Consider the following 27,275-nt stretch of genomic DNA (forward strand, 5'->3'; position numbering starts at 1 on the left):
TTCTTTCGTGAGTGCCCAACAGATAGTTTTCTCTGTCTCTCGGTGGAATTTCTTGTATTTTGGGTAGGTGCCAGCACATCGGCTGGTCTGATAGGGAGGCAAAGGCAAAGCCTCTTACCTATCAACAGGTGGGTTGTAAAATACGTGCCATGGGGATGCTGCCTCAGAGCTTGGTACCCTTCAGCATAGGTGTCAGGGATAGCATGTGGACAGAGTTGGGATAGCTTGTGTCAGGGAGTAGGAGCAGTCATCTCACAAGAGACATTTTGGGGATAGCTTTTCTCTCCTAGCTCCTACCTGATTTCTGAAGGGATGATCATTGGTACCTTGTGTCTCTGCAAGGCAGTGCTTGCTGCTGAAGACATAACACTCTGTCCATAAGAGAGCTCAAAACTTCATTCAGCTTCTCTTCTAGTCCCCACCATGGTCTGTGAGGCAATAGGGCAGCTTGAGCTCTTCTTTCTTCTCATCACCTTCCCTCTCTAAAGCCTTCTTGGACCTAAGTGATCACTTGCATCAGACACGTTCAGTCTCTTTCTCCCACAAGGTTAAGCCCAGTGAAGATCTTTCCCAAGGTGCTTCCTATACCATTGCTATGAGAAGAACAGAAGGAATTAGGCTAATCAGGGAGATGTTGTGAATTCAAGAGGGATATACTCAGTTATTTGGTAATATGATTTATAACAGCCTATTAATATGATTTATAACAGCCTATACAGTAAGTGAAGTTTTTATCTGTTAGATCTAATTGACATAGATGTCACATGCAGAAGGAAAAGTTTAAAAGCATGTCATTCCTAGCACACTGAATTTAGTCGCTTTGTGGCACTTCTTGTCTGAACAAGATTGTTTTTCTGGTTTTAAAGACTGTTTGATAAATACAGACATACAATAATCATCTTCATGACAGCTATCCTGATCTCTAAATGTGTTTACATCCCAAGCATCTGGAAGTGGATATCTCTGGGAACTAATCATCTTAACAAAAAAAAGCCAAGTTCTAGTCCTTCTTGAGAGTTTCCATTTCAGAGATGTAAAAAAAGTGAAGATCTATATGAGAGTTTATGAAGAAAAAAACCCCAAGATAACTCTTTCCTGCTGGGTTTACACATGGGCACAAGAGCTGGGAAAAAGACTTTTCCCTTGATGTGTATAGTCATGGTAGGATAGTAACCAAACTGGAAGTGACACAGCAGTGGGAAGAAAGGAGTATTTTCTGAACGTTGTCAGAAAACTGACAAATTAGTAGTAGGTAAGGCTGTTTCTGCTGTTGCAAACCCAGGCACCTTGCCTGGAAAAAGGTTGATTTTTCTCTCCTTAGAAGTTTTGCCATGGCACTTTAAAAGTGAAAGCTGGTCTTTGGGCTTTCTTGGGTTCTTGGAGGTGCACTTTGGGGTTTATCCTGTAAGAATTGGGATTCTGTGTGGCCGCTTCTCCCAGGCAATATGGAGGGGTGGGGGGATGTTTTGGTTTTGTTATACAAAGGCTTTAAGTAACAGATTTTTAACTGTGGCTTTATGAAAGGTTCTCGTACTTGAATGCTAACTTGGTGTAGGAATCTCTGATTTGAGGCAAATGGAAGTTTGTTCCCTTTAATCTAAAGTTATGTTACTTCTGTGGTATCTTAAATCAATGTTGTTGAATGATGCTTAAATAACTTAAATTTAAATTAAATTTACATGGCAGTGAACACAATTCTGTTGATGCATCTCAGTTGGAAGTACTTCAGAAAAGGGTAACTTGTGGACTTGCTCAGTTCCAACTTTATCTAATAGTTGGTAGCATATTGCGGCAATGTCATAAGGGCCAGCAGTCCTATAAATCAGCCACTGGCCAAGTCTCTCTGCCTTTTAGAAGCTGACTCAATTCTTGCTGACTTTGGAGCAGGAGTGGGTCTGGGTTTCAATTATTCCCAAGTTGGGTTGGAGTTGAGCTGGTGACCTGAAGCTGAACTTATTCCTGAAATCTCTCCCAGGAGTCATTTATTTCTTCTCCTCTACAAACAACCCAAAGCCTGAGCTGCAGCAAGAGCCACTGATGTAGAAAGTTCACATCTAAAAATAGCTTATGGTGTAGAGATAAATTGTTTCCTGATTAACACTTCATTTAAATAATTTGGTGCTATTAAATTTGCTTACAATAGTGACTGTACAGTATGTGAAGTATTCTAAAATGTGTTAGCTACATAGCCATCATTAAGTATGCTAAAGGTTGTTATCTGCTAACTCTATGTGACACTTCAGACATGTTATAAGAATGGCATCTTCACATTTTTATAAATGTGAGTTTTCTATCTGTTATTAATTGTAATCACCTATCAAATCAACAACAGTGGTCATTAAGTGATCTTATTTTACACTGAAGTGCTTGGAATCAGGCTGAGTTGGAATGGACTGCGTTCCAGATTTTTCTTTTAAAAAAGGTAGGGAATTGATATTTCAATTAGACCAGTATACCTTCAAAGTAAGATTTCTGGCATGGTGTCTTTAGATTCTAATACCTGTCTAATAATTCTGTTCTTTAACTGCTGCATTTTTTTTTTCCTTTTAAGCCTAACTTATACCTACAGCCCTACCTATCACGTTGGGTAGCCATTTTCCACAATATCTGAATTAATAGCTGCTGAGTCCGGAGAGAGCCAGTACCCTCTGAAGTGTTGCGTGCCGTATGCAGGAGGGGAAGCATGATGTAAAACCGTGGGTAGGATCATTCCTCTGTTGTGATGCATTGTGAATTCAAGTCTCGATCTGAAGTATACTGAATTGATCGGGATTTTTGTAGATCATGTAATAATCTTTTTTTAATTGGAGGCTACTGTGAGGATTCAGATGTTATGATCAGGCTGGCAATGAATAAAAATGTGTATCAAGCCAAGAGCATAGGCAATTGCTCCGAAGTCTATAGATCTTGGATGCCTTCACAAATATATGCAGAACTGAGTCCTAAATGCTTGAATCTGCTCTGAAGTCCTTACTTGTAGGTGACTGAGGTTTTGTACTGGAGCAGTGTGTGACTTGACAGTGCCATGGTTTATCTGATGGAGTTCCCATGAGGCCAGAGGTTGGTAGTTGGTAGTTATTTGCTACTAATTTTGTAGTCTGATGTGGTATGTGAGATGACTTAACGTGAAACGTTTTCCGCGCTTCAACTTGAGCATGAGTTTTACGGTTTTGCTACAGATCGCAAATGCAAGTTTGTGACTTACTTTTGTCATTAATCACCCAAGTCAATTTTCCATTTGGTTGGGTTTGCTGTTAGTTCAGTGATACACAGCTGTAGCAAATGAAGGGAGAAGTTGTCAGTTTGCTCATTTTGAAGGAAAAAAAGCCCAATTTTAAATGCATCGGAGATTTCCCTTTCATTCCACTAGAGGGGGATCCCTCGAGGTAGTCTTCTCCAGTTCCTTTGGACTAGGATTTGCCCTTTCCAGAACTAGAGAGAAATAAACTTTCACTGTTAGTACCCTATATTCCTTAATACTGGGCAGAAAAGGAGCAGGGCAAATATTAGTGTTAATGAAATAAATATTTGATAAAAACACTGCATTCGTTAAATATTGGGGAAAAAAAGAGTTTGCTTAGATTTTTCTTTTTAGGGAAAGAAGGAAACAATAAACTGTCTTACGATTTTTTCTTGAGTTGGGCAAATGATGCCCATCTCTAATGATGATTAGGAAGATAAAGGGTAGAAATGTGTCATGAAGCTTCAGGCAGATGATTGTAGATGCTGGACAAGATGCAGTCGGTGCCGCTCAGCCTGTGCCTGTTTCACTCTGGTTGATTTTCATGCCTCCGTTGTGCCATATCCTGAATAAAATCACAGATCTGTCTTGTCCACCCGATGCAATCTCACCGAGTTTTTGACGGTTACATGTTATAATACTAACTGGTTGGATGTTAAGACCTTTGCAGAATTGCTGGTTCTTTTTCCCCCAGTGATTTTAAAATATTAAAGCCATCAGGAGGGTTGAAGCTGATTTACCAAAAGGGAAAAAAAATTCACAAATGTGTTTTGAGTATTGAACTGCCGTTGACATCTAAAGTCCCAACCATGCTGTTTTCCTCCACACTCCAGCAATCAGGACATCCAGAAAACCCATAAAAAACCAAACTAATAGCATGAATATTCAGTGACCTAGAATACTAATTATTGTCATGAATATTAATGTGATCGGACTTGCTTTTTCCTCTTCTCTTTCTCTCTGGCTCTTTTTTTTTTTTTTTTTTTCCCCTTCCCTCTCCCCACTCAGCCAGCTCTAAAGATGGACCATAATGAGAGCATTTAAGAGAGAGAGCGCTCTCCGCCGTGACAGGGACCGGGGTAATAAGGAGAGCTTGATTAACGTGGTGCACTTGGGGGAGAGATGAGAAGATTCACGTGGGCCTGTTGTGGGGGAGGCAATGAGGCACCGGCGGCTGTGTTGCTGCTCCCTCAGATTAATGAGGCCTAAGAGTGCATTAGGAACAGTGACAAAGGTTTGATCTAATGGGCTCAGTCATTTTTCCTTTGAGTGACAGACGCACAGAAGTAATTGGCTGTGCAGAATGGCAGCTCATTGGCAGTACTTAAGGATACATTATCCCCGTTGTGTGGCCCGCAGAGGCTGTTTATCAAAACTGCTCACACTGCAGACATGCATTCACTTAGCTGCTGTTACAGTGGCAATAGCTATAAAAAAAAAAAAAAGTAAGTCATCTCGCATTTGTATCTATTGTCTCTTTTTCAAAAATAAAGTTTCTTTGTTCCATTTTCTTAAGAGTCTGGAGGATATTTGAATACTGGCAGTTGTCCCTCCCCATCCCGAAGAGGCTCTGGTTGCAGCTCGCAGGGTTTGGGGAGGTTTGTAGGCTCGTGGAAAGCTCCCAAAGTTAATTTGGTTAATCTTACGAGCTTTCGATGTAGATCTAGCACGCAGGTAAGGTGCACACACACACACTCTCATACACACACACCCTCCAATTTCATTATTAATAACTTCCACAGAAGAAGGGATTAGGAAGCATTTTACATCTTTTGCCTCAGGCCCCTACACATGCTTCACTTTACATGCGAGCAGCATAATACCTCGGAATTACTTGATTTTGCACTGTTATTTTTTTCAAAGTTAAATTCACAATTGTTAGCAGGATTCACAACTAAATAACAGCAATACAAAGTAGAGCATTTGCTGGTGTAAAATGGTCACCTCTGGGTCTTAAAGATGCAGTCTCTTAACAAGCAGGTAACCTCAATCAAGACTTGCCCAGAAAGCGAAACATACCTTATTTATTACTGTTATTTGTTAAAACTACTGAAAAAATAGTAATGTGCCTGTGGGGAAAGGAAAGCACACTTTGATCCCAGCAGAATAAATAGTCTGGGATCTTGAGCTGAAGCCCTTGGTGAAGATATTGGGTTTAACTTTCTTTTAGAAGAGATGTCTCCTCTGATGACTTAATTTTCCTCCACACTTGCTGTGTTGGTTTGGCATGCTCTGAGAATAATAGCTTTTCTCGTTATACTCCCAGCAACGTGTCCTTCACTGCCAGGATATTTCTTGGCATTGCCTTGTTTGTTCATTAGTATTGACCCTTCTCGGTTTGTACGCTACTAATCAAACCCGGTTCATAGAGGCTGCCCTGCCAGGCTGCGAGATGGAAGGTCTTCTATTAGTAGCTGCTTATCTTCAGGAAATTTGTTCAGATAATAAATGCTTCTGAAAAAAATAATAAAAATAAATTAAACCCACAAGCAAGTCATCTGCTACAGTATTGAAAATGATTGTCAGTGTATTGAAGGAGAGTTTCAATACTGGAACCAGTGTGTTTTGGAAAGATACTGTTGTCACTCTTTCTCGTTCCATGCACAAGTAACCTCAAGTTATTTTAGGTCCCTGATAAGCCCAAGGCAGAAATGATGTGCTGTTTGCACACTGCCATCAGATCGAAACAGAATCCGTAGCAATACTGTAGTAGGTTTTCCCCCATTAATAACACCACTCAAGAACCTGGTTATGGAATTTGGAGCTCTCTAGCCCTGGTCCCACAGCTGATCTTCCTGAGAACATGGCCAGACAGTGCTCTGACACCTGCGTGGTACCTTCCTTTCCAGTGCAGACTTACTCTACTCAATTGGAGAGGCAAGGAGCTGTAAGTAGCAGTTTTCCCAGATTTCGGTGCAGGGCATGATCTCCAGAGTTGGCAAGGGAAGGAGGATGCATCTGTAAAAGATGGATGCTGGGATCTTGAGGCAGCAAACTGAGGGACCCAGAAGAGCCATCCCCAAATTTTCCTCAGCTAAAGCAGAAGTTGTCCCCGCATTCATATTTATAGGCAAAGCAGAAGGCAGCCAAGGCAGAAAGTGGCACAGCTTGGATGGTCAGCCACTTCTTAGGAAAGTTTTGTCCACTGGAAAGATTTCTGTAGAACTCTGGGAATTAATTCATAAAGGTAGTGCAGAATTGAGGAAAGGGGAAGGGAGTGCTTTGCTAGCTGCAAAAAGATGAAAAGTGGCCTCTTTCATTTTCCTTTTGCACCCTAATGCCTGAAGAAACTTCAGGGAGCAGTGTTGGGTATGGGTTTTGAACAGGCGACCAACAGCCAATCTAATCTACTTGATGGTGCCTTTTACTGAATTAGAGGGCATTTCAAGAATAGGCAGTACTCCTGCAACATAAATTGACCCAACATGATTTGAAACAATTAACCCTCTGATATCAAGAGTCAGGATTTCCTGACCCGCAACTCTAATGTATTTTTCATTAGTTCTAACAGCTGGTGAGAACAGCCCTCTGGCCTTCAGAGGTTTATTTCTTTTTTTGGAAGAGAAACTCGTTGTGAACATGAAGAGCGTAACACAAATACAACATGGCCATGGTGAAAGCATAGCAGTAGGCTGTAGTTCATCTGATTTAGTCTTTCTGTGCTTCTGTGCAGCCACTCTCTGTGGGTCTCGTATGCTGCTGCTTCATGGAAAAATATAGTTCTGCTTCACAACTCTTGCAATGTCTGCTCATCTCATAAATTCAAGAGTATATTAGTTGCAATCCTGAATGTAACTTCGTGTAACTAAGTGATTTGTTTGGGAGAGATCACAAATGTGTCTGCAGCAGGAAATGGAGACCACCTCCACGTATTTTTAGTCACTTCTATCTCACTTTTTAGGGTGTAGTTGTGAATTATATTCATTCTGCATTTGTAATTAGTGGGTGGCATAGTTGGTGAAGGCTTAGTTTAAAGTGATGTCTGTTAAAATAACGTGTGCTGCCCAGTGATGATTCAGTATATTATTTTTGTTAAGTTAAAAGACAGCAAAAGAGGAATTGCTAAAATGCTGTCCACCATGCTGTTCCGTTAAAAGAGCAACATGACAAAAACTCTGAATGGTTTCTATTTTCATTGGGCAGGTTACTGCATATATGTAAGATAACATTTATGTTAAACTTCATTGTATATTTTATTTAAATTTTTATAATACACAGAGTCTTTATCTTCTGTTTTTAACTGACTAGATGCACACTTAGCATGTTGTATGGTCCTGTGTTTGTATAAATCTTTGTTATTTTCATAATGTTTCTAAGTACTGCCATCTGATGTTGCATTTATGGTCTGTTTTGTAAATCTGAAACAACTGTGTAGGAAGAGCCAAAGTGAGTCCCTCTGTGCATAGGAAATGGAGACACATTCTGCCCCCAGTGTGTGTGTTTCTATCAGCCTCTTAATATGTACATACGTACACACAGGCATGCACTCCTCCGCTTAATTCCTCTTATGCTGAGTCTCTTTTCTTTACTTGCTCTTTGCTGTTTGCAGCTATTTACACTGAATAGATGGATATATAAATTGGATTTTGTGTGAGCATGCTCACTTTTCTTAGAGGCTCTTCTGCTGAGCATTGACCAAACCTGGAAATTACCTTGAATCTTAATTTGGATGGTTTTTGTAGAGCTTAATTGTTTGAACGTTTTGTAAGCGCGATCATAACGGGGTATTTTATAATATCAGAAAAGATAGTTTTAATAAAGCTGTCTAGAGCTAGAAAGAGGAACTCTCCTTTGATGCTCCTTTGGTAGATGAAAACATTTTTGTTCAATAGGAGACCAGCATCTTTTTTAGCTCATTTGAGACTAGTTCTGGCAACATACTGATATTCATTCAAATATAAATGCCATATTCACTTTGAAATGCAAATTGTTTAAAGAAAAATAGCATATGGTAGAGGTAAGTACCTTTTCAAATCAGCTCCCACACTTTAGGGATGCGAGTACAGCTAATATTATTCTTTGGAAAGAATCTGGAGCCTTTGACACATTGAAGCTTGAACTAATCAAGGCTTCCCAGTAAGCATATACACATATCCATATCAAGGAAACAGTGCTGAGAATACATGGATTAGCATAGTAATTTAACTGCCCCCTGCTAATCAACTTAAGCAACCAGCTGATGCATATATGATGTATTTGAAGAGGCACTCTTTCACAACTCCAGAATGGGCCAGGTAGCTGACCATGGATTTCATGTTAATGTCGAGATATGTATCTATCTGTCTATGTATAGATAGATATACATACATGTGCGTATACATGTACAGATGGGGGAGACAACAGATGCAGAACATATCAAGGCATTGCTTGTAAGAGCTTGACGTAAAGGCTTCATGTGCCTAACCCAACATACAGGGTTTACTTTTCAATGAGTATTGCTGGCCTCTCTTTTTAACTCTCTCTCGCTTATCTGCTAAAAGACTGAGATGATTTCTGCTGTTGAGGCTTTATCCTTGAGCAAAAATAAAGCACAATTGCTTTATGGAGGTCTGGATTGGGGCTTGCCTGTTACAGAAGGGAAAAAAACGTAGGACTGTTTTGTAGAAGCTTTGTGCAGCATACAAAGTGTGCAAGATCAGCAGTTGACTTCCAGTAGTCCTTGTTTTGGTGTGACAGCATTAGTGCCTACTGGGGTGGTAGAATACATGTGCTGGGCATGCTGCGATTAGACTGAGAAGAGGAAAAATTAGCAATGGATTGGGAAATAATGATTTTTTAAATAAAGTTGTAACAAGTTTGTGCTAGAGCTGAACACATTCAGGAGGAGGAGAGGAAAGGGCATACTCTGTTTTCTGTAGTCCAGCCCTTCTGATACCTACCCATGGATTCTGGCTTGCATGGTCTGATATAGCATGAAAATCTTACAGCGCGTGAACAAAGTGGAATTTAACCTTGAATAAATGTTATCGCAAGGGTTGTAGGTAGCCGGGTTACCAGACTATGGCAATAGAAAAGACAAAGCTGAGCTGGGTTGCATCATTGATCGGTAAAGTATTGAACAATGGGTGTAGGCACCTATTTGTTGCTAGCAGCCCATACCTTTCAGAAATGTGAAGTGAAAGAAAAATTCTTACTTGGTTTGCAGAATAAGTCACTTCCTCAATAGGTTAACGTCATAACATAGGGTGTGGAGTTTCAGAAGATGGCATTAAGGTGAAAGTAAAGCTTTTGGTGCTGACATGATGATGTAGAATTGATATTATGCTGGGTGTCCTTTTAAATTTTTGATTTTGCATCGTGGTTAGAAAGTGACTGGACATTTCTGTTCAAAAAGCTGTGAACTAGGTGGAAGATGTCAACATACAAATATTGCTGCTCTTGCAAGTCAGCCACCCAGCACGGAGTAATGGGGATGTGTCATCCAGGCAAAGATGTCTGGTAATTGTTTCCATTTTCCCATGATACCTAGGAAATGCTCCATCTTGGCTTTCACATACCAGTTTTCTCCTTCATGAACTTTGTTACGAAGATGCTCTTGCAGGAATTCATCACATGTAGCTTCCCATTTTACTAGGCGCAGTGTGAAAGATGGCTACAGGCTAAAAGTGCACTTTTGTGGCATTGCTCTTGAGTCCAGCAGGGTAGATGCTCATGAAAAATACGTTGTTTCCAAAGGGATTTACCAGTAATAATCTAAAGATGCCCAAAAAGGTGCTACAGCACAAACAAAGCAAAGCAAAGAGTTTGGATTAATCTGCAACATAATTGTCACCTGTAAGTTTGATTTGGTAAGCTTATTTGCAAAGTTAAAGGCTAATAAATAAAATCAGAAACAAGACCAGAAAAAAATTGGTAACTTTGCTATAAGTTCATTTAAAACCAACAAATTTAAAGGACCTGTACATATCTCTTATCCTGTGACTGCAACTCAATTTGCAGTCAAAGGAACCACAGCCATTTTGCTGCTTAGATATATCAAAGAGCAAATTGTTGAAAATATTTGGAATCAAACAGGAATACAGAGTAGCTTCTGAGTTCAGAAAGGTTGTCTTGTTTTGCTTTGGGATGGAGGAAAAAAGAAAAAGACCGTTTAGTCATTCAGAGACCCCTGGAAATGTTGGTTGAAAGGGACCTCTGGGAATCATTTGCGCCATCCTCCTGCGCAGTCACCAGTATTGGGTAACTTTAGCTGTGTCTTGGCATAGCTGAGCTTTGGAAACTTGAGAGGATGGAGATCCCCCAGCTTCTTTTGGTAGCCTGTTGCAGTGCTGCATCTGAACTTTGCAAGCTGTTTTGTTGGTGCTGGTTTATATCGTCTACAAGTACCAAGCATTTGGCTCCCTCATCTTTGTAAGTGTCTTTCTGGTAGCTGTAGGTAGCTATTAGATTAGACATTAGCCTCCTGTTCACCAGCCTAAACAAGCCCAGCCTCCTCAGCACTCATGAGCTGTGTGTATTAGACCTTTAACTATCCTGGCAGTTCTTTGCTGGCTCTTCTCCCCTTTCCCAGCAATCCTTTTGAAGCGGGAGACCCAGAACAGAGTACAGTGTTTCAGATGCCCATCACGGTGTGCCCAGCTTGTGGTTTGTGTTGAGTACAGCATTAACACACATTCTGGCATCCATTGTTGACTCTTGAGTCCTTCATAGCAGTGCTGCTGCTCAACCAATTGGTCCTCAGCCTCTGCTGCTACACCAGGTTGTTCTGCCCCAGGAGTAGAGCTTAGGACTTCTCCTTGTTGAACCACACGGTGTTTATGTTGGTCTAAATCTCAAGTTTCTAGAGTCCATTTGGTTTCAAACTCTGTCATTCATGTCAGCCACCCCCTTTAGTTTGGTGTATCATCAAAATAATTTATTAACGTTCATAGTTTTTCTGGATTATGAAAACTGGAAGAAAAGGTTTTTTTGAAGTGAGCATCAGCAGCATCACAGAACTTCATTTGGAAGGAGATATTTCTTCTAAGAGACCTCAAAATATGTACTGTCAGCTAGTGTTTCCATTTTCTATTGCAACTTTAAGATACTGAGCTATAATTTGATCGTCTGCTTTGTACCTTCATTTCTGTAGACCTGATTTCTTTGCTGAACGTTTCTTTGGAAGGTGTCTTTAGAAGGTGCTAAAACACCAGCATTAGCAAATTGCTCTCAGTTGATGGGTCAAGCACACAATGTCCTGAAGGGGACCAGTTATTGGAGGCATAAATTTTTTCAACAGTTTGGCAGATGATGCTCTGATTATGGAATTCTTTTGGACAAAAGGGTTGCCCAGGGAAGGTGATTAGAGAGGAATTACGTGCCAGTAGCTAAAGCACTGCCTTGGGAGGTCCCAACATGGTTCCAAAATCCACCTTAGACTTTGCATAATTGAGCAAATTAGTTTTTCTGTATGTATTTCATGTCTACAAAGTAGAGATTGCCAAGCAGAAGTTCTTGAGAATGAGTAAGTGCATTCAAGACTCAGGTGGACAGATACTGTAGTGATGGATCTGTGTTAAGGACTAAAGATGAGATTTAGTCTTGGGAAAGGGGAGGAGAGAAAGGGACAATTATGCCAACTCTAATAAACACAAAGTAGTTCACTAAGCTCTGCTGTCTTCCCAAAGGCTGCTCTGGGAAAAGACATAATGATAGAACTGGGAGTCAGGAGATCTGGGTTTTATTTTCAAGTCTGCCACAATCTTCCTTTGTGGCCCTGGGTCATTTAACCTCTGAAAAATGGGGGAAATGATAGCAGATAATTAACAACCTCACAGGAGCATTGAAAATTAATTCATTAATTTTTCTGAACTCATCAGTAGAAGGTGCAATGGAAATGCAAAGTGCTAGGGTACTTTATAAAATTGTGTCTGTTTCTTTCCCTTTACATGTGTTTTTAAAAAGTATTCTTAAATCCGTAGAAGATATATGGGGTACCTTTTGAGAGCCTGCCACGAGGAGTGAAACTAGCATTGTAAAATATTTTTATCTTTATAATATGCAAGTCCTGTGCCAGGAATGGAGTAAAATGTGCTCAGAAACCAAAACTGTAGAGCAGACTTTGGCCCATATCAAGTTGTGAGTAAGATCATCAGAAACCTGAGTTTCTGGAAAGGTTTAATTGTTTCGACTCTAAAATTTTTTCAACCAGATCACGCTTCTCCTGTTTTATGGTGAGAAACCTGTCCCTGTTGCTCCCCCCCACACACACCTCCCAGCATTTTATTGCCCTAGACTTTGCTGATCATGAAAATACTAAAATTGTTTCTAGTGTTTACTGGGTAAAGGCTATTCTTTGTATCTCACCTTCTGTGTAGTAGGTCTTCAGTTAGAGTTGTGATGGGTGTATTGCTGTGGGACAAGACAGGAATTATATTTGCAGTCAATGGAACAAGCCTCTAGTGTGTGCTCTGTGTCACGATATTGTTTTAAGATTAAAAATACAAATAAGTTTTTTGCTTGGTCTCGCAATGCTAGTAGTTATTTGCTCCCCATCACTGTGTTCTTGGCTTCACTTGGGGGACATACTTATGTGAAATATTATTTAGAGGTAGATTGTGTTAAACTCTTTGAGTTGGCTTAGTTGTCTCATCTCAGTTGCTTGTGTAAACAGTGGTTTTCAGGAATAAATTTATTTTCTGTGTACAGTTTGTCTTTCGTGCTCTACCTGTAACAAGTGGAGAACCTCTACAAAATGTGACTGGTAGCAGGGTTGTGGAAGATTGTGTTTTCGGAAGATGAATGAACAGAATGAGCTGACATCTTGAAAATTTAGGTTCTTTTGTCAGAAGTTCCTCGCTGGATTTGAGTGGGCTACTGAAATCTGTGGTGCCCCAAGCTGATCACAGGACCGTTGTCTTCAGAGTTTCAGGGAGGGCTGCGGTGGTTTTTGTGTTGGTTAAGTAATCTCCTTTTCTGCTCTGTTAAGATGCACCCATCCATCTTCATGCAAATCAATTTTGTCTTCTCTATTGACACAATTTGTTTTCCATTTATGTCTAGGGAACGTGACTACTAGCACATCTGTGTCTCAGATGGCAAGTGGGATCAGTCTAGTCTCCTTCAACAGTCGTCCGGATGGTATGCATCAGCGCTCTTACTCGGTCTCCAGTGCAGATCAGTGGAGTGAGGCAACAGTCATTGCAAACTCTGGCATTAGCAGTGGTAAGAAACCTGGAGCTGGGAGGGGTTATCTGCTTTGGGGTGAAGGGGGAATTTGGTAGTTTGCTTTTTTAAAAAGAGAAGGAAAAAAAAATACAACCTGATGTTCACCCAGATGCTCTGTGGGAAGCCAAACTTCCAGCATCTGAGAGAAAAAGGAGAAATTAGATAAAAGAGAACAGATCGATACAATACTTTTTCAGCAGGAAGAGCTAATGGAATTATAATACTGCTTAATTTTAATTTCAGGTATGTAATGTAGGTTGTTGACTTGATATTCTTATTTCCTTACTCTGTGTGGTAGGTATTAGCAGTAAATTATCCTCCAGATCTTTTCATCAGCATGTCCTTTCTGGGCTGTGCTCTTGCTTTAATGTATGCACACTACTGGCATAGTTGTAGTGTTTTCTCTATGGAGTGTTTAACAGTATTAAAAGGAGCAAACACTATTCCAGATGGTGTTTTGCAATGATTAGATTGTAACAGTGAGACGGGTTGTTGTTTTTAAAGGATATGCATGATATTTGGTAACAAAATGGTGCATCTGGCCTCGATGGAGTGCCTGGGAAGGACAGAGATATAATGCTGTTCACCTATAGCTGACCTGCTGCCTACACAAATTAGAGCATCCTTGGAGCAGCCGTGGCGGGTGGGCTGGGACTCGGGTGTTTCTGTTGTGGTGTGCTGCAGGGATGGTTCATACTGGTGAAGCACACTTGTCCAGGAGCATGGGGTTTAATAGGCAGTTGGAGAAACTGTGGAAAGATCACGGAACAGAGGGGAAAAGGAGATGAGCGTGTTAAAGAGAAGAATGAACTGAGAAGAAATTGAGAATATGGGTAACAGGGAGAAATGTGAATAGGACAGGAGAAGGGGGGAAGAAAGCTGTTTCTGATGGCTATCCCTAAAATAGTGAGAATTATAGGAGTATGAAAACTATTTCACATGTCCCGTATGTATGTGTATACGTGTGTGTGTATATATATACGTATGTGTCTGTATAAGGTTTGAATCTGAGTATAGCCCTGATGCTGTCTCTGGGTTTTTAAGCAGCTTTGGACAGCTTTTCAGTGCCACCTTATGAGAATGGAGGGTTTAAAGTCATGGTCATCTTGGCTCTGAGTGGCATTAGCTCTCAAGTTTGTAGTTGCTGAAGCACGTACACTTCTGTAGCACTAAACTTGTGGGCAGCACCTTCAGGAGCATGGTATTTGCATCAAAACGGTACAGATGTTAACCAAGAATTTTCTAAAGCAAGCGTCCTTCATTTCAGCCTCAGTGACAGCCAGAGGTACTGCTAAGCAGCATGATAAAATGCTTCAGCGCTGTTCTCTTCTGTGTCCACCCAACTCACCCGCTCCTTTGGAAACTGGTTAGTCTTTTAGGGCAATCAGCATTCCCCTACATGGATTCGTTTAGACGGAACTGCTTTCACAGTTAAGGCCATATATTCCTCTCCCTTTCCCAAGGTGCTTTGTCATTTTAATCCACCCCAATTCTATTTCCCTTTTAAAAGGTTATACCAAAGCTTTGGCTTTTTGCACCCTTCTTTTATACTGTAGCTCTTCAAAGAAAAGTTGGAGAATATTGTATGTTTGCACTAGAAGGAAGGGAAGTGAAAACCAAGATGTAGTCTCTGGTCCTTGACACCTTGACATACCTACAGACAGGTGAGCAGATACTGTCCCCTTGCTCCTTAGTGCCAGATGTGACAACTGAGGCTGCAGTAGGGGAAAATCTTCAAAATGCAGAATTCAATGAGTTCCTAAAAGTGGCATGTAATTAATACGTTGAAAAGTAGAAATAAAACCTAAATTCCTGCCTCTTCCTTCCCCTTTACTTTGTAATGCTATTTTCTGTTTTTGAGGTATTTGCTGGACTTGTCTTTTGCTCCTGATGCTGCACTTCAGCTAGTTTTAAAGTCCCGATGAAGGGAACCTTTTCTCCTACACAAGCTCTGTACTCCAAGTATGTGCAGTACCTTTTTCTGACTTGACATTCATATGTGATTACTTCTGGATCAAGAGAGACGACAGCTAGAATTATCTATGAAATAATTATTCAAAAATGCAGATGACTGGTGGGTACTTCTGAACAAGCCTGACTTGAATCATTTCTTGCAGAGGTTCTAATCTAAAAAAAAAAAAACAAAAAAACCACAAACCAAAACCAAAAACACCACCACAAACCTATGAAAAGTTGCTTTTTAAAAATATGTGGGAAAAATTGGACTAACGGTTTTAGGCACCTAAGGTCAGCAGAAACAGAAGTATTGTGATAAAACTGCTACAAAACCTCACGAATAATTCATTACTATCAGTGTATCATCTTTTGGTAAGCTCATAGATGTGTCCTTTATGTTGGCAAGTTGACGCATGAAAAACCCTCTTTAATTTCAGGGGTTTTTTTCTCCATTAAAAGATTTCTGAATTTTAGTCATAAAAAGATAATACTGTGAAAGCAGCAGGTATGGCGAGAAGCTAAGCATCTTTTGGAATTCAAATGCCAATGTACTGGAGAATATGCCTGCTTATTGTCACATGGTTTTATTGTAGACAAAATAACATATTGGGATTCAATTTTTCTCTGCACCTTTTTTTCACATTAAATTAATACTTTGTGTGGATCCGGAGAACTTTTCAAAGTCTTCCGAACCAGACCTTTGGTTTCCTGGGGCTTCTGTCTTTTCAAGCAGCTGTGAACATCTCCTAATTAGATAAATTACTTTGTAGTGGGCAGAGCCACAAAACAGGAGGTGCTGGTTAAATTAAAGGGGAAAAATAGAAAAATCCATTCTCTGAAATGGAATGCCCCACTGCTTTATGACTATTACTGTTGTAAGGTTTTACATTTAAGTACCTGAGGTTTAAAATTAAATGTCTAATATAATTTGGCACTGGTAACATGAAGCCTGTGACTGCCCTCGGAGAAAATCTAGACAGCTTAGTTCAGTGTTTCAAATCACTGTCTGCTTGATAGTGAGCGAATCGTGCAACTGGCTCACTATTTAGCTAAATACCACCTGCTGTTTAGCATAATTTTAAATGCAGTAACATATTTGCCTTAAAAACTCAGAAATCTGAGAAGACTGTTCCAGCAGCACATGAAAAATTAATTCTTTTTACTTTTTTTTTCCCTTACTCTTGTAAGTACTTGACAAAAGTAATTTTAGCAGCAAGAGAGAATAAAAACTGGGGGCAGTAAATCCCTGTCCGGGAACCTCTTGTGTAGATTCTTTATGGACCCAGAATTGATCTACATGTCAGATCCTGATGTAGTTTAAACTGTTTATCACCCTAATGGTGGTAGAGAAACCATGAACATCAACTTACAATCCTCCGTGAAAGAAATTGGTGTTTGCAGTCAATGAAGGAGCAGCTTAGCTTTATTGATAGATTTAGAACAATTACTGCTGCTGCAACTATTGGCCGAGAGGTTTTCCTGGATCGCATTGGAAGCCTGCAATTCTTTTTCTTTGATAAATCTTTTCCGTGATGGATCATTTTTTTCACCTGGAATTATCTGTAGTTGCTCACTGCTGGGGAATAAGAGGGTTGTCTGGTCTCAGGGGAGCCATCAGTAACCTGTTCAGGTGTTAAAGTTTGGTTCAAGAATGTACATCTGCACAGTTCCTCCTCTGCAAATTCAGCTTTTACTTTATTCCTTATATTCTTTTTCTTCTGCAGATTTTCTTAGCTAGAAAAGCAGGACTGTTTTGAGGAACCGAGGAAAAGCTGGCTGGGAGTACTGTTGTGAGGCATCTCAAACTTGAGTACAGAATGCAGTTTTTTCCTATGGAAAAGAGATTAATATTAACTAGTGGTGTTGCTGCCATTAATGAGAGATGGTGCCACCCTGCAGTCTTTGCAGTTTGTACATCTTTAAAGAACTGGAGAGACAGATCCTCAAACTTGGCATCAGAGCTGCTTTTTTGATAGAAGAAACCACAGCCAGCTGTATTAGATGGCAAAAATTACGTTCATGAGACTTAACTCACAGAAGACTGAGGATGTTATTTCCTATCTGGGGATGAACTAGAAGCTTTTTCATTCTCTTTTTAAATGTCAGGTTTTATAGTTTGGCTTCTAAGACTATGTCCTGAGAATATCAGGGAGGAATTTCTTTCTTAAAGTTACAATATTAAGCACTTCTGAAACAGTGCTGCAAACAGTAGTTTGCATGGGACAGGGATTTCTTTCCTCTGGACTTGTAAATTGTCATTTGAATTCTAGCATGATATAAAATTCTGCAGTAAATCAAATATCTGTTTAAATATCATCCACTTAGGCTTTATCACTGTACAATTGCTTGTACGAGCCATTTGATCTCAGCTGTAATTTATGTAAGTTGTAATACCTGGTGTCTTTTGAGTTTGTAACAGTTTGGTGTTAGGGTTTATTAATGTAAAATTGAGTTCTCGCTGTGCCATGGGGTGTGAGAGGTCATTGGAGCGTTTATATTAACGCAGACCTTACAACTTGCCTTACTTTTCTAATTGTAAGCTCTTGGAATGATTAAATGATGGAGTCTTGTGCTATACATTCAGCTGGTTGGTTCAACTTGCTTCTGACAGTCATAACAAATTCATTTAAAAAGTGAACCAGAAAACATTGTTTAGAGTTGTTGGAATTCAATAGGCAAGTTCTTGACTAAAATAAATTACATCATTTCAAATAGATTTATAGAATTTCAGAATTATTTGTGTTAAGTGTATATAGATGGTTTAGGTTGGAAGAGCTTTTTTCCTCCTTTTATAGAAGGAAATAATTACTGAAAAGCAACTATACAGTAATTTTCTCCTTTTTTTCTAGCTGCTCTAGGGCTACTCTGGGGTTTCCTGCAGTTGGTAATATTTAATATTGTTAAATTTGTCATGTATAAGACAGTATATGTACAAGTAGTTTACATTGTCTTTAAGAATAGGAAGGAAAAGCAAATATTCATGTAGTTTTCGCAGCCTTTTGTGATCAACAGACAAATTGCTTCTGGTAAGTACTTCCAGAAGGAAACTTTGTCAGGGTACACTCTGCTAACAACAGTCTTTGCTTTCTAAACAGCCTAACATACCTTGAGGAAACTTGGGTTATAAAGTACTACTTTTTAGCAATTTCTGGAAAATTATCCCCTTTCAGCATGAGGTTGCATACTCAAAAACTTCTAGTATTAAAATGTAGTTGACATTTTTGACAAGCTCTTACCTGAAGTAGCCCAGTCAACCACAAATATTAAAAAATCCTATGCAACAATGTCCTAGGTAGCTGGACTCCCACCAGTGTAGTGTCTATGCCTTTACTCAGTCAAGAAAGGGAATAGGAAACTGATATTTTCTCAGAATTGCTGTAGCACCTTCCTTGTGGCTAATAATGCATGGCAAGAACTACCCTGCAGGACTTCAATTCAGATTGATTTTAATTTATACAGGGGGAGATGCAGTTTTGCAACCTGTGGTTCCTCAAAATAATGTAAGGCATGCGGGGCAGAGCGATTGCTGTGCGTGGGGTGACAAATAAGTTCCTTACAATAATAAATTGGTCTCGAAATTCATCCTTGGTTTCAAAGAAAATTATGAGTTGCCGCTCCTCTTTCTTGAGAAAGAGGACAGGACTATCCTTATCATATTTTCACAAGTAATGAAATTTGCCAAATTACCCAAGCAATCTGTCAGCACCACCTCATTTAGACTGTAATTTCAGCAGTTTTCACTGGTGGAAATTTCATTGTCTGTGAGTGTTGTGTATCTCATTCTGGAGCCTCACCATAAAGTATGTGAGGTAGAGAACAAGACATTTGCAGCTAGATGTTCTGCTATATTATTCTCATAGTTGTCATTCATCATTTTTCCATTGCAGCATGATGAAGAGGAGGATACCAAAGACAGTCTGATATTTAAATAAGACCCTAGAAGTGGTGGTGTTTTATACTGATTTCTAGAACTTTTTAAAGGAGGAGGAAGCCATATCATTTCAGTGCTCAGCTAGAAAGAGGAGGTCAGCAAGGAAATCTGATTATTGTCTGACAGCTTGAGCATTAGTCAGAAAAGCATCATGTTGCCTGTGCCCTACCTAAGCTTGAAGGCAGATGGAGAGAGGAAATGTGGAGTTTCTGAGGTGTGGGCAGATGTCCCATTTGTCTTTTCACTGAGCTTTCTTCTCCAAAATGGTGTTGGCATAAGGAGAAGTTCTCTGAAAAGGGTTTCAGAGCGTTAAATTAAATGATGCTTTCTGCCTGTGGTTCTTGTAGGAATGTGTTGGCATCCAGAAGCAGTAGGACCCAATGCTTACCCATTCCGTTTTGTAGACCATAAGAATCTCAGTTGAATGGGAACATTTGAGGTTGCCTTTCTTGGGAGGTTCCTACCAGTTTCACAAAATATGAGGGCTTACATTGTGTTCTCTGGGTATGTGTTTGTTGCCAAAATTATGGGAAAAGCCTGTCCTGTCATACAGATGAAGAACATCTGTATGTGAGGTGTTCCTGAAATTCTACCCAACATGCCATGCTAAAAAAAAAAGTCATCGGGGCAAAAACCTCTGCAATCTGCTACCTCTGTGCAGTATGGGTTCAAATGCTGCTGGCTTGCTTACTGCTTTCAGTATGCCTTTCACCAGGGCATCCAGGCTGTGGGTTGCAGCTCAATAAATGCCAAACTGTAGATGAGCCATTGCCATTTGGTCCCTCTGGACTTCTCATCCCTCAAGGAACACATTGCTTTATGATGAGTTCAAAGAATGAAAGATATGAAAGTGGTTCTTCTCTTTCTGTGTCCATGGTGGAGGGGGGAGATGGCACCAATAAACCCTTGAGGCTTAAACTGAGCTGTGTCATGATGTTGGTTTGAGGAGGACTTTGGGTATGTGGGCATTTCTGCACAACTTTGCTGGGTTTCGAATTAAGTACTTCAGTATTTACCTAGTGCTGCTGTTTAGATCCTGAGCTATATTATATGGATTTTTAGTATTCTGCAGTTCTCCAGAAACCCGTCTGCTTCTCTTGTTTAAGGTCCTCTTCTTTGTGCCCCCTCCCTCCCCCCAATTAAAATATAAAGAACTGTTGCATTCAGCAATTAAATCCTGTGCTTGGTTCCAAAATGGCAAGAAATGTGAGTTTTCATCTTCAGATAATTTGACATTGGCAACCTCATGCTCATCTTAATCTTGTTCACAGCCTGAAGTGCCAAATGTCTGTCAGTAAATTGTTTATGTGACTAAATTAACTTTTTGAGTGGAACTATAAAGCTTTGATTTTTCTCGACATTTATTTATGGATGCTTAAATGCATATTTTGCATTTAGTTTCACTTAAAATTTAAACTGAAATAGGAAAGCGTATGGCATGTTCCTTATAATAGGGGAAATTCCCCCCCCCCCCCCCCCCGGTTACTGATGTTGATTAATCTGACTTGATTGTCTAGCAATGTTCAATAAATCAGTGCTTTTTCTGCCTATAGCTAGGTCTGGTTGTCACACCTTCTCCGTTTGTCCCCACTCACGAGAAAAGGAAAAAAAAAAAACACTCAAACCAAAGCACTTAATTTTTATTATGGAGCATAAACTTTAGCCTGACAGGATAGTGAGAACAGTTTCTCATAAAGAGAACAGTGAATGTTCTCTTTATCAGGTCTTCAAGCTTGTGTCTGGGAGGCGCTCCCTGTTCCTGACCTTTCAGGCGCAGGGTTAGTGTTGCAGTACACCGCTCGTGGTATCTAACCACCGCCAAAAGTCAGTACTTACCAAGTAAGGAAAGTGGATTCTTGGCACTGATACCACTAGAAATGGGGAACTTCAAGTTGTGTTTTAAAAAATATGTATCTCCACAGCTGGCTCCTTGTCTAACTTCAGCTGCAAGCTGGTTCTCTGTAGCTCAGGTGTTTGATGTTTGACAGATACAGCACTTAGAGGTCTGTAAAATACATTCTGTTCTCTGTTTCTGTATTAGTATCTGTCAGAATGGAAGGGTTAATATTGAAGGCGATTGTGCCCCTGTACAAAGTGAATTCTTCATCAGGGAGGCCGTCCTGTAATCTCATTTGTATAAAAAGGTAGTTTAATCTTTCAAAGGCTTTTTTTTTTTTTTTGTACGTTTGTAGTTTAAGATTGCTTTAATCTCAAATGTTTGCAGTTTGGAATGAGTTTTCCTGTGATGTTTCTTGGCAGGTCGGTCACCAGATAGTTTGAGATAGAGGATCAGCTGTGATTGTTTTTCCCGGTATCTCAGGAATAGATGTGACGTGTGGTCTTAAAATGTTTAAATAGTGGCTGAGACAGCAACACACCGACTGCATTGAGCAGCAGCAGAAGGACAAATCTGGCACTAGCTATTAAAACCTGAAGAGCTGCATTTGATGTCAGGATGCCTGTATGTATTCAGGAGTGATGTATCTTGGCAATTATTATTGCAAGGAAATAAGTACATGAACCAGATTCACACAATATCCTACAAAAGTTTATGAACTTTGAAAAATAAAATCATGTTTACAGAGAACAATATAAATTGAGAGACACATTCTTAAGTAAACATACAGGAAAGACATAATACTGCAAGAGCAAAGTGTGACACTCTATAAACTCTTCTAATTCAAATACTATGGCTTAAAAATTTCATAAGCCCAGTGCATTCCCTATTTAAGGACCTTATAAGTAAGACTTTAGCAGGGAAATTGGTAAACTTCCCAGATTAGTACACTTTTATTTTTCTTAATCTTTTTATCTAAGTTTATATAATAATAACATAAATTTTAAATTTAGATAAAGTTTAGTAAAGTTTTAAACATAAAGTTGAGAAAGTAAAATGTTAATGTATAGCTACCATTGGAGTAATTCTGATTTCAGAATTTCTTCTTTTTATGTCCATACTTTGGTAGTTCAGATAGATGCTTGTAGTAATTAGATTTCTTGTTGAATATATGTCCAGAAGCACACTGCTTTGTTTTGCCAGGATCTGGACGAAGTGTGTGCAAGAAACACACACGATGCTTTTATTTCTTCTCCGGCTTAATGAAGTTTCTCTTCCAATTAACATGAGAACGGTTGTCTCATCAAGCATGTCTGTTTGCAGGATCGGTTTCTTTCCAGTCCAGATCACAGAGTGTGGGGTGCAGGGATGTTGTGTATACGTTACCTATGGAATCCAACACTTCAAAGCTTCTTCACAGCATATACAGTTCAAGGAGTGAAAGAAGCCTCTGTGTTAAATCCGATACACAACTCCTTCACAACCTGCTGATTGTTGGGGGACAGCTGAAGCACAGAGACCTGGCCTTCCTGCAGGTGGAAGAGCATCTCCTTTCAAGTCTCTGGGCCCTTCATTTGTTACAGTTGATATCATCCCTTAATTCAGCAACTGTGTGTGCCACCCACGGTCCAGGTCGATGAGGAGTATCCAGTTTACAAGTTGCTCTGGGCGAGTGGCTTTTCTGGTGCATGAATTTTGTAAGAGCAAAAGAAGGGCTCTGACTGGTTATCTAAACCCTCAGAAGAGCAGATAAGAACTAGAGAGAGTGCTTGATTAAATTTAAAAATAAAAAAAAAAACCTTGTCAATGACAGTTATGTCATCTGGCACCTATAAAAGGTAGCAAAGACATAGCTTTATGTTACGAGCTTTACTTTTTAGCTATAGTTTTCTGCAATAGGAAAATGTTTGATTTTTGCCTTTGATTAAGAGTATCCTTGGTGTTGCTTCCATTATCTCTTTTCCTTTCTGACGCTGGTGCTCGTGGCATATGTAACCAGGAGAGCCTTAGACTTTTCCTACCTAGCATGATGCAATTACCTGCCTATTTGCTATACAGCAGTTATTCAGCTTTAATTGGAAAATGTTAATAGTGAAAGTATCTTGATTTTTTTCCAAAACACTGATACTAGGGCTTGTCACTGAAGTCTTGTGGACTGACAGTGGAAAATTTCCTAACCTCTTCTCAATTACCAGTGAGTGGGTTTGATGCTTGAAGTTACCCACGGGTTATACAGACTGAAGGTTAAAGTACAAGAGTAGAGACAAGAGATGTCTTTCTGGCTCTGAGCATTTCTTTGAAGAGAGTCCGTTCTTCCTTTATGTTTTATTTTGCCTCTCTTGAAATACAAAGTAAATATTTTAGTAGGAAATGAATTCAGTAATGCACGGGTTCATTATTTTCCAAGTGCCTTGAGACCTCAAGGCTCTATTTCAAAGCAAAATATTGTTAAATGAGGGTTTTTTGCAATTAGAAGACAATGCTGATTGTTAGATCAGGGCGGAGCTCTGACCTTCTTTGTGTAATTAAGGTGAATTTATTATGCATATCATTTTGACCAAGGATATAAAATAGTATTTGTCACACAATGTTGTATGTACTTGATCATGGCATAGCTTGTTCATCCAAGATGTATTCTTTTAGTGGTGCTCCAAGTGTTTATTTTTCTGCAAATCACCATTACTTGGGATGGTCTTGATGGGTTCGCTAGGTCCAGCATGCCACAGTTGGTAACTATTCTTGAGGTGTCTGATTATCTACCTGGCTTCAAAAGTGGGAGATAGACTAACCATCACATGACCTGGAATCGAACCAGGAGATACTGCCCTGAAACCATCCCACAGCCGTACAGTTTGTCTTCAAAAGGACCATCCATCTTCTTTCTCCATCTTGGGGTGGCTAAGAACTAGGTACCTGAAACTAATCCCCATAACTAGCTGCCTTTTGTAATATTCCTCACCTCTCCATTTTGTATACAGTTGATGGCCAGGAGAAGCAATGCCCATAGCATCATACACCCAGTTTGTAGCAATTCAGGGTGACACCATGTAAAAATCACATCTCAACAGATCTGATGCTACCCAGTGAAAATGTTATGCCAGAAGAATTAGAGACATCCCTTATACGTCTAGACTGTAGATCTGTTCAGCGGGAGCCATGAAGTTAGTTTGCCTTGGGATGTGGTGGCATCCTGCAACATCTAAGACTTGCATCTCTTTCTAGTTTGTTGTCCTTACGTATTCAAACAACTTGTCACGCTTGATCTTTCCACAGGGCATATTCAACATACAGTACAAAGGAAGCAAATGCAAAGATGCATCTGTGTAATGGGGGATAAGATAAGTTTAGCAAACCGTGTTAACTCAGGGAGTAGTTCATAATATCTCTGCCCCTGACCTAAACCTGCTTTAGGCAAGATGTGCGGAGGAGAGATTGGCATCTCCTTCCCGGTTCATGTTCTGAGGCTTGCTGGTCCTCTAAAATACAGTTAGTCTTTGCTTGTCTCACCATATTGGCAACACAGGAGGGTCGCTTAGGAATAGATGTTTCCTCTCCTTGTGTCAGATGGTAAATTCCTTCTGTGAACCAAGGAGCTTACTTCATAAGATGGCTTTGAAAGGGAGTTAACAGGATACAGTTGCTTCTTTTCTTGCTAGCAATACTTCAATTTCTAGGGAGCAGGATGGTGTTTTGCTAGTACTGTAATATGTTGCTCCTTAGGAGGGAAAAGGTAGTGAGCAATGTACTTCTGTGGTGTTTTTTTTTAAACATCATATTGCATTTTTGCTTTCATGCTTCCTATATGATGGCCAGACATTGCATGTTAGTAGGAAATGAGCTAGAGGTAACTTTGTCTTTCCTTTAGATAATGGAGATTGTAACAAGGGTCTTACTATCTCCAAAATTATTGAAGCCAGTCCTTCCAATATCTATGCCTTACTGTCATGAAACTGACTATCTCTCGCAGTCTGTGGATGATGTCCCTCCCTTGTCACAAAGTGGCCTATTAGGCTGCCAAGTGGAAACAGTCCTGTCATGCCAAACATGCCTTCCAGTCTGCTTTGCTTGAGGCATGCTACCACATATCAAAAGCCAGACCCTCCAAAAGCAGGGAGATCTTTTTTTGTCAAGAAGGAAGCTTTGTTTTTCTTATTTAATTGAAATTGCTATTAGAGGGAAGGAGGCAGTAACTTGGGCATTCAGTGGGGCTTTCTGTACATGACAGGATAGCTCTGTGATTTACAGGCTCTAGGCACAAGGCTGGAAAAATGGTAGACGCCGTGGAAAGAGAATACTCCTGAGGCTCTTTCATCTCCATCCCCCAGTTCTGCTCAGAGCTTCCTTTTAATTTCGTTCAGTGCAGCAGGTTAATTTAAGCCCTCGATAGCTTGACTGTCCAAGTTGAATTCAGCTAAACGATGACCGGATGTGCCTAATTCCTACTGAAGGTATGAGCTCTGTGTACTTTAAAAATATTTGCCTGTTTTTTTCCTGTAGGCTGTAATCTTGTGCCACCCCTTCTCCCCCACTCACAAGTGTTTATTATCATCCGCAGACTTCTGCCAAGCTGCAGTTTTGACAGGATTTTAATGGCAGTCCTGTATATCCGTGCCTGACTCCAGCCTTCTGCAGTCATTGTGCAATTGCAGCATCCCTTTAACTTCGGTTTGAGGCAGAGAAGGAATATAAAGAACTTGATAGAACATTTATGGTAATAGCTGTAAAGGGAAGCTGTAGAGCATTGGATTTCACAGCCAGAAAAATCTCAGCTTGGGGAAATGGGTCTGAAATACAACTACAGATGGTTTCAGTCTATTGCTTCCTCTGTTTAAATAAAAGGATTGCTTTTTTCGCCTCTATTTAAAACACATGTGTAGAAGATGAAAGTGTCCAGCTATTTTTTTATTATTCAGTCTACCAGCTACCGACATCTTTGCCTTATTCCATTTCAACACTAATGGCATAGTAAAAGTTCTGAAATGTCCTCTTTGGATTCAGTCTTCCTTGGGTCGCGGCAAAGCTTCCTGCTGCAGTCAGAGCTGTTGCTGTTGTTTTCGTCATCAGTGCTTTCTTTTTCCCCTTGAACCTGGTGCTATTAATTGTGTTGCTGCTTCTCCTCTTTAATTGATCCCATTCACTGGTCCCGCTTTTGTAACGTCTGACTTCTTGTCACTTTGACAAACCAAAAATCCAAATTAATCAATCTCCAACCACTTGAGAATAAGGCCGCATTGGGGAGCTGGGCTTGACAAAAAAGTCTAATTTCACTTTGAAAGCCTGTTGGAAAATTTTAACAAGAAGATGCAAGAAAAATGTAAACCAGATCAAGCTCGACTTTGGTCTGTGGAGAACAGCGTCACCTGTTGAGTTTGTTTCAAGTTTTTGTAAATAGGTGATTTGACAAAAATATGAAATAAATCAAAAGACATGAAGATAGAAGAGGTCAGAATATCCTTGTTTCCGCTGCAGATGGTTACACAGGAGAGAGGGTTGTGTGTGTATGAGAGAGAATAGGAACCATGGGCCAAAGATGAAGCTCTGCTCTTGGATTTTTGTATCTCAGCCTTTGTGCTGTGCTATTCCCATACCTTATATGTTGCCTCTTTTCCTCATGCTTTTTGCACCCCCAGCCCTTTTACCCTGGCCTGGGGCACTCATACCTGCTTATTATTGTCCCTCATTTTCTTCACCTCCTTGATTCCTGTGTTGGTATCTGCTACAGCTCTGCTGTGCAGGCACAGCTTCAGTCCGAATCTCAGACGTGCTCTGAGCAGATGCTTGGGAGTTTGGGATGCAAGTCAGTTGTTGTACTGCGCCTAGGGGAAGTAGTATTAGTACCGAGGAAGCACAGGCTGGGTTTGAACTGGATTTCTTACCCTTTTCAAATCCAGGAGGGCTCTCGTGACATCCTTAAAGGGCACAAATGGGGTTGTCTTTGAGGTCCATTTGTGGAGTGCATGCAGCTTACAAATAATAAAACTATAAAGAGATAAGAAGTGGGACTTGTGCAGAACGTTGCCTTTTACAAACATTGTATAATACTGCGAGAGGATATCAAATGTGTTTCAAATGGCAAATAAAGCGCAGCACAACAGCACAGCCCTTGAGACTCTTCTGAGAAGGATTGGTTGGTTTCTTTTTTCATTTAATGTTCCATCTCATAG

At 40.0% G+C, this 27,275-nt stretch overlaps 1 protein-coding gene across 8 annotated transcripts in view; it reads left to right on the forward strand.

The window, feature by feature from the left end:
- Nucleotides 1-27,275, forward strand: part of AGAP1 (ArfGAP with GTPase domain, ankyrin repeat and PH domain 1) — a 392,763-nt gene that overhangs the window by 269,242 nt on the left and 96,246 nt on the right. For 6 of the 8 annotated variants that reach the window (XM_076342039.1, XM_076342040.1, XM_076342041.1 and 3 more), the window contains one exon: nt 13,223-13,384. The exons of the other annotated variants lie outside the window; for them this stretch is intronic. In XM_076342039.1, the coding sequence (XP_076198154.1) occupies nt 13,223-13,384 (162 nt within the window). The remainder of the gene's footprint in view (nt 1-13,222; nt 13,385-27,275) is intronic. 8 annotated transcript variants of the gene reach the window in all.

The sequence above is a fragment of the Aptenodytes patagonicus genome, chromosome 6, assembly GCF_965638725.1.
Source record: "Aptenodytes patagonicus chromosome 6, bAptPat1.pri.cur, whole genome shotgun sequence".
In the NCBI taxonomy this organism is placed as follows: Eukaryota; Metazoa; Chordata; class Aves; order Sphenisciformes; family Spheniscidae; genus Aptenodytes; species Aptenodytes patagonicus.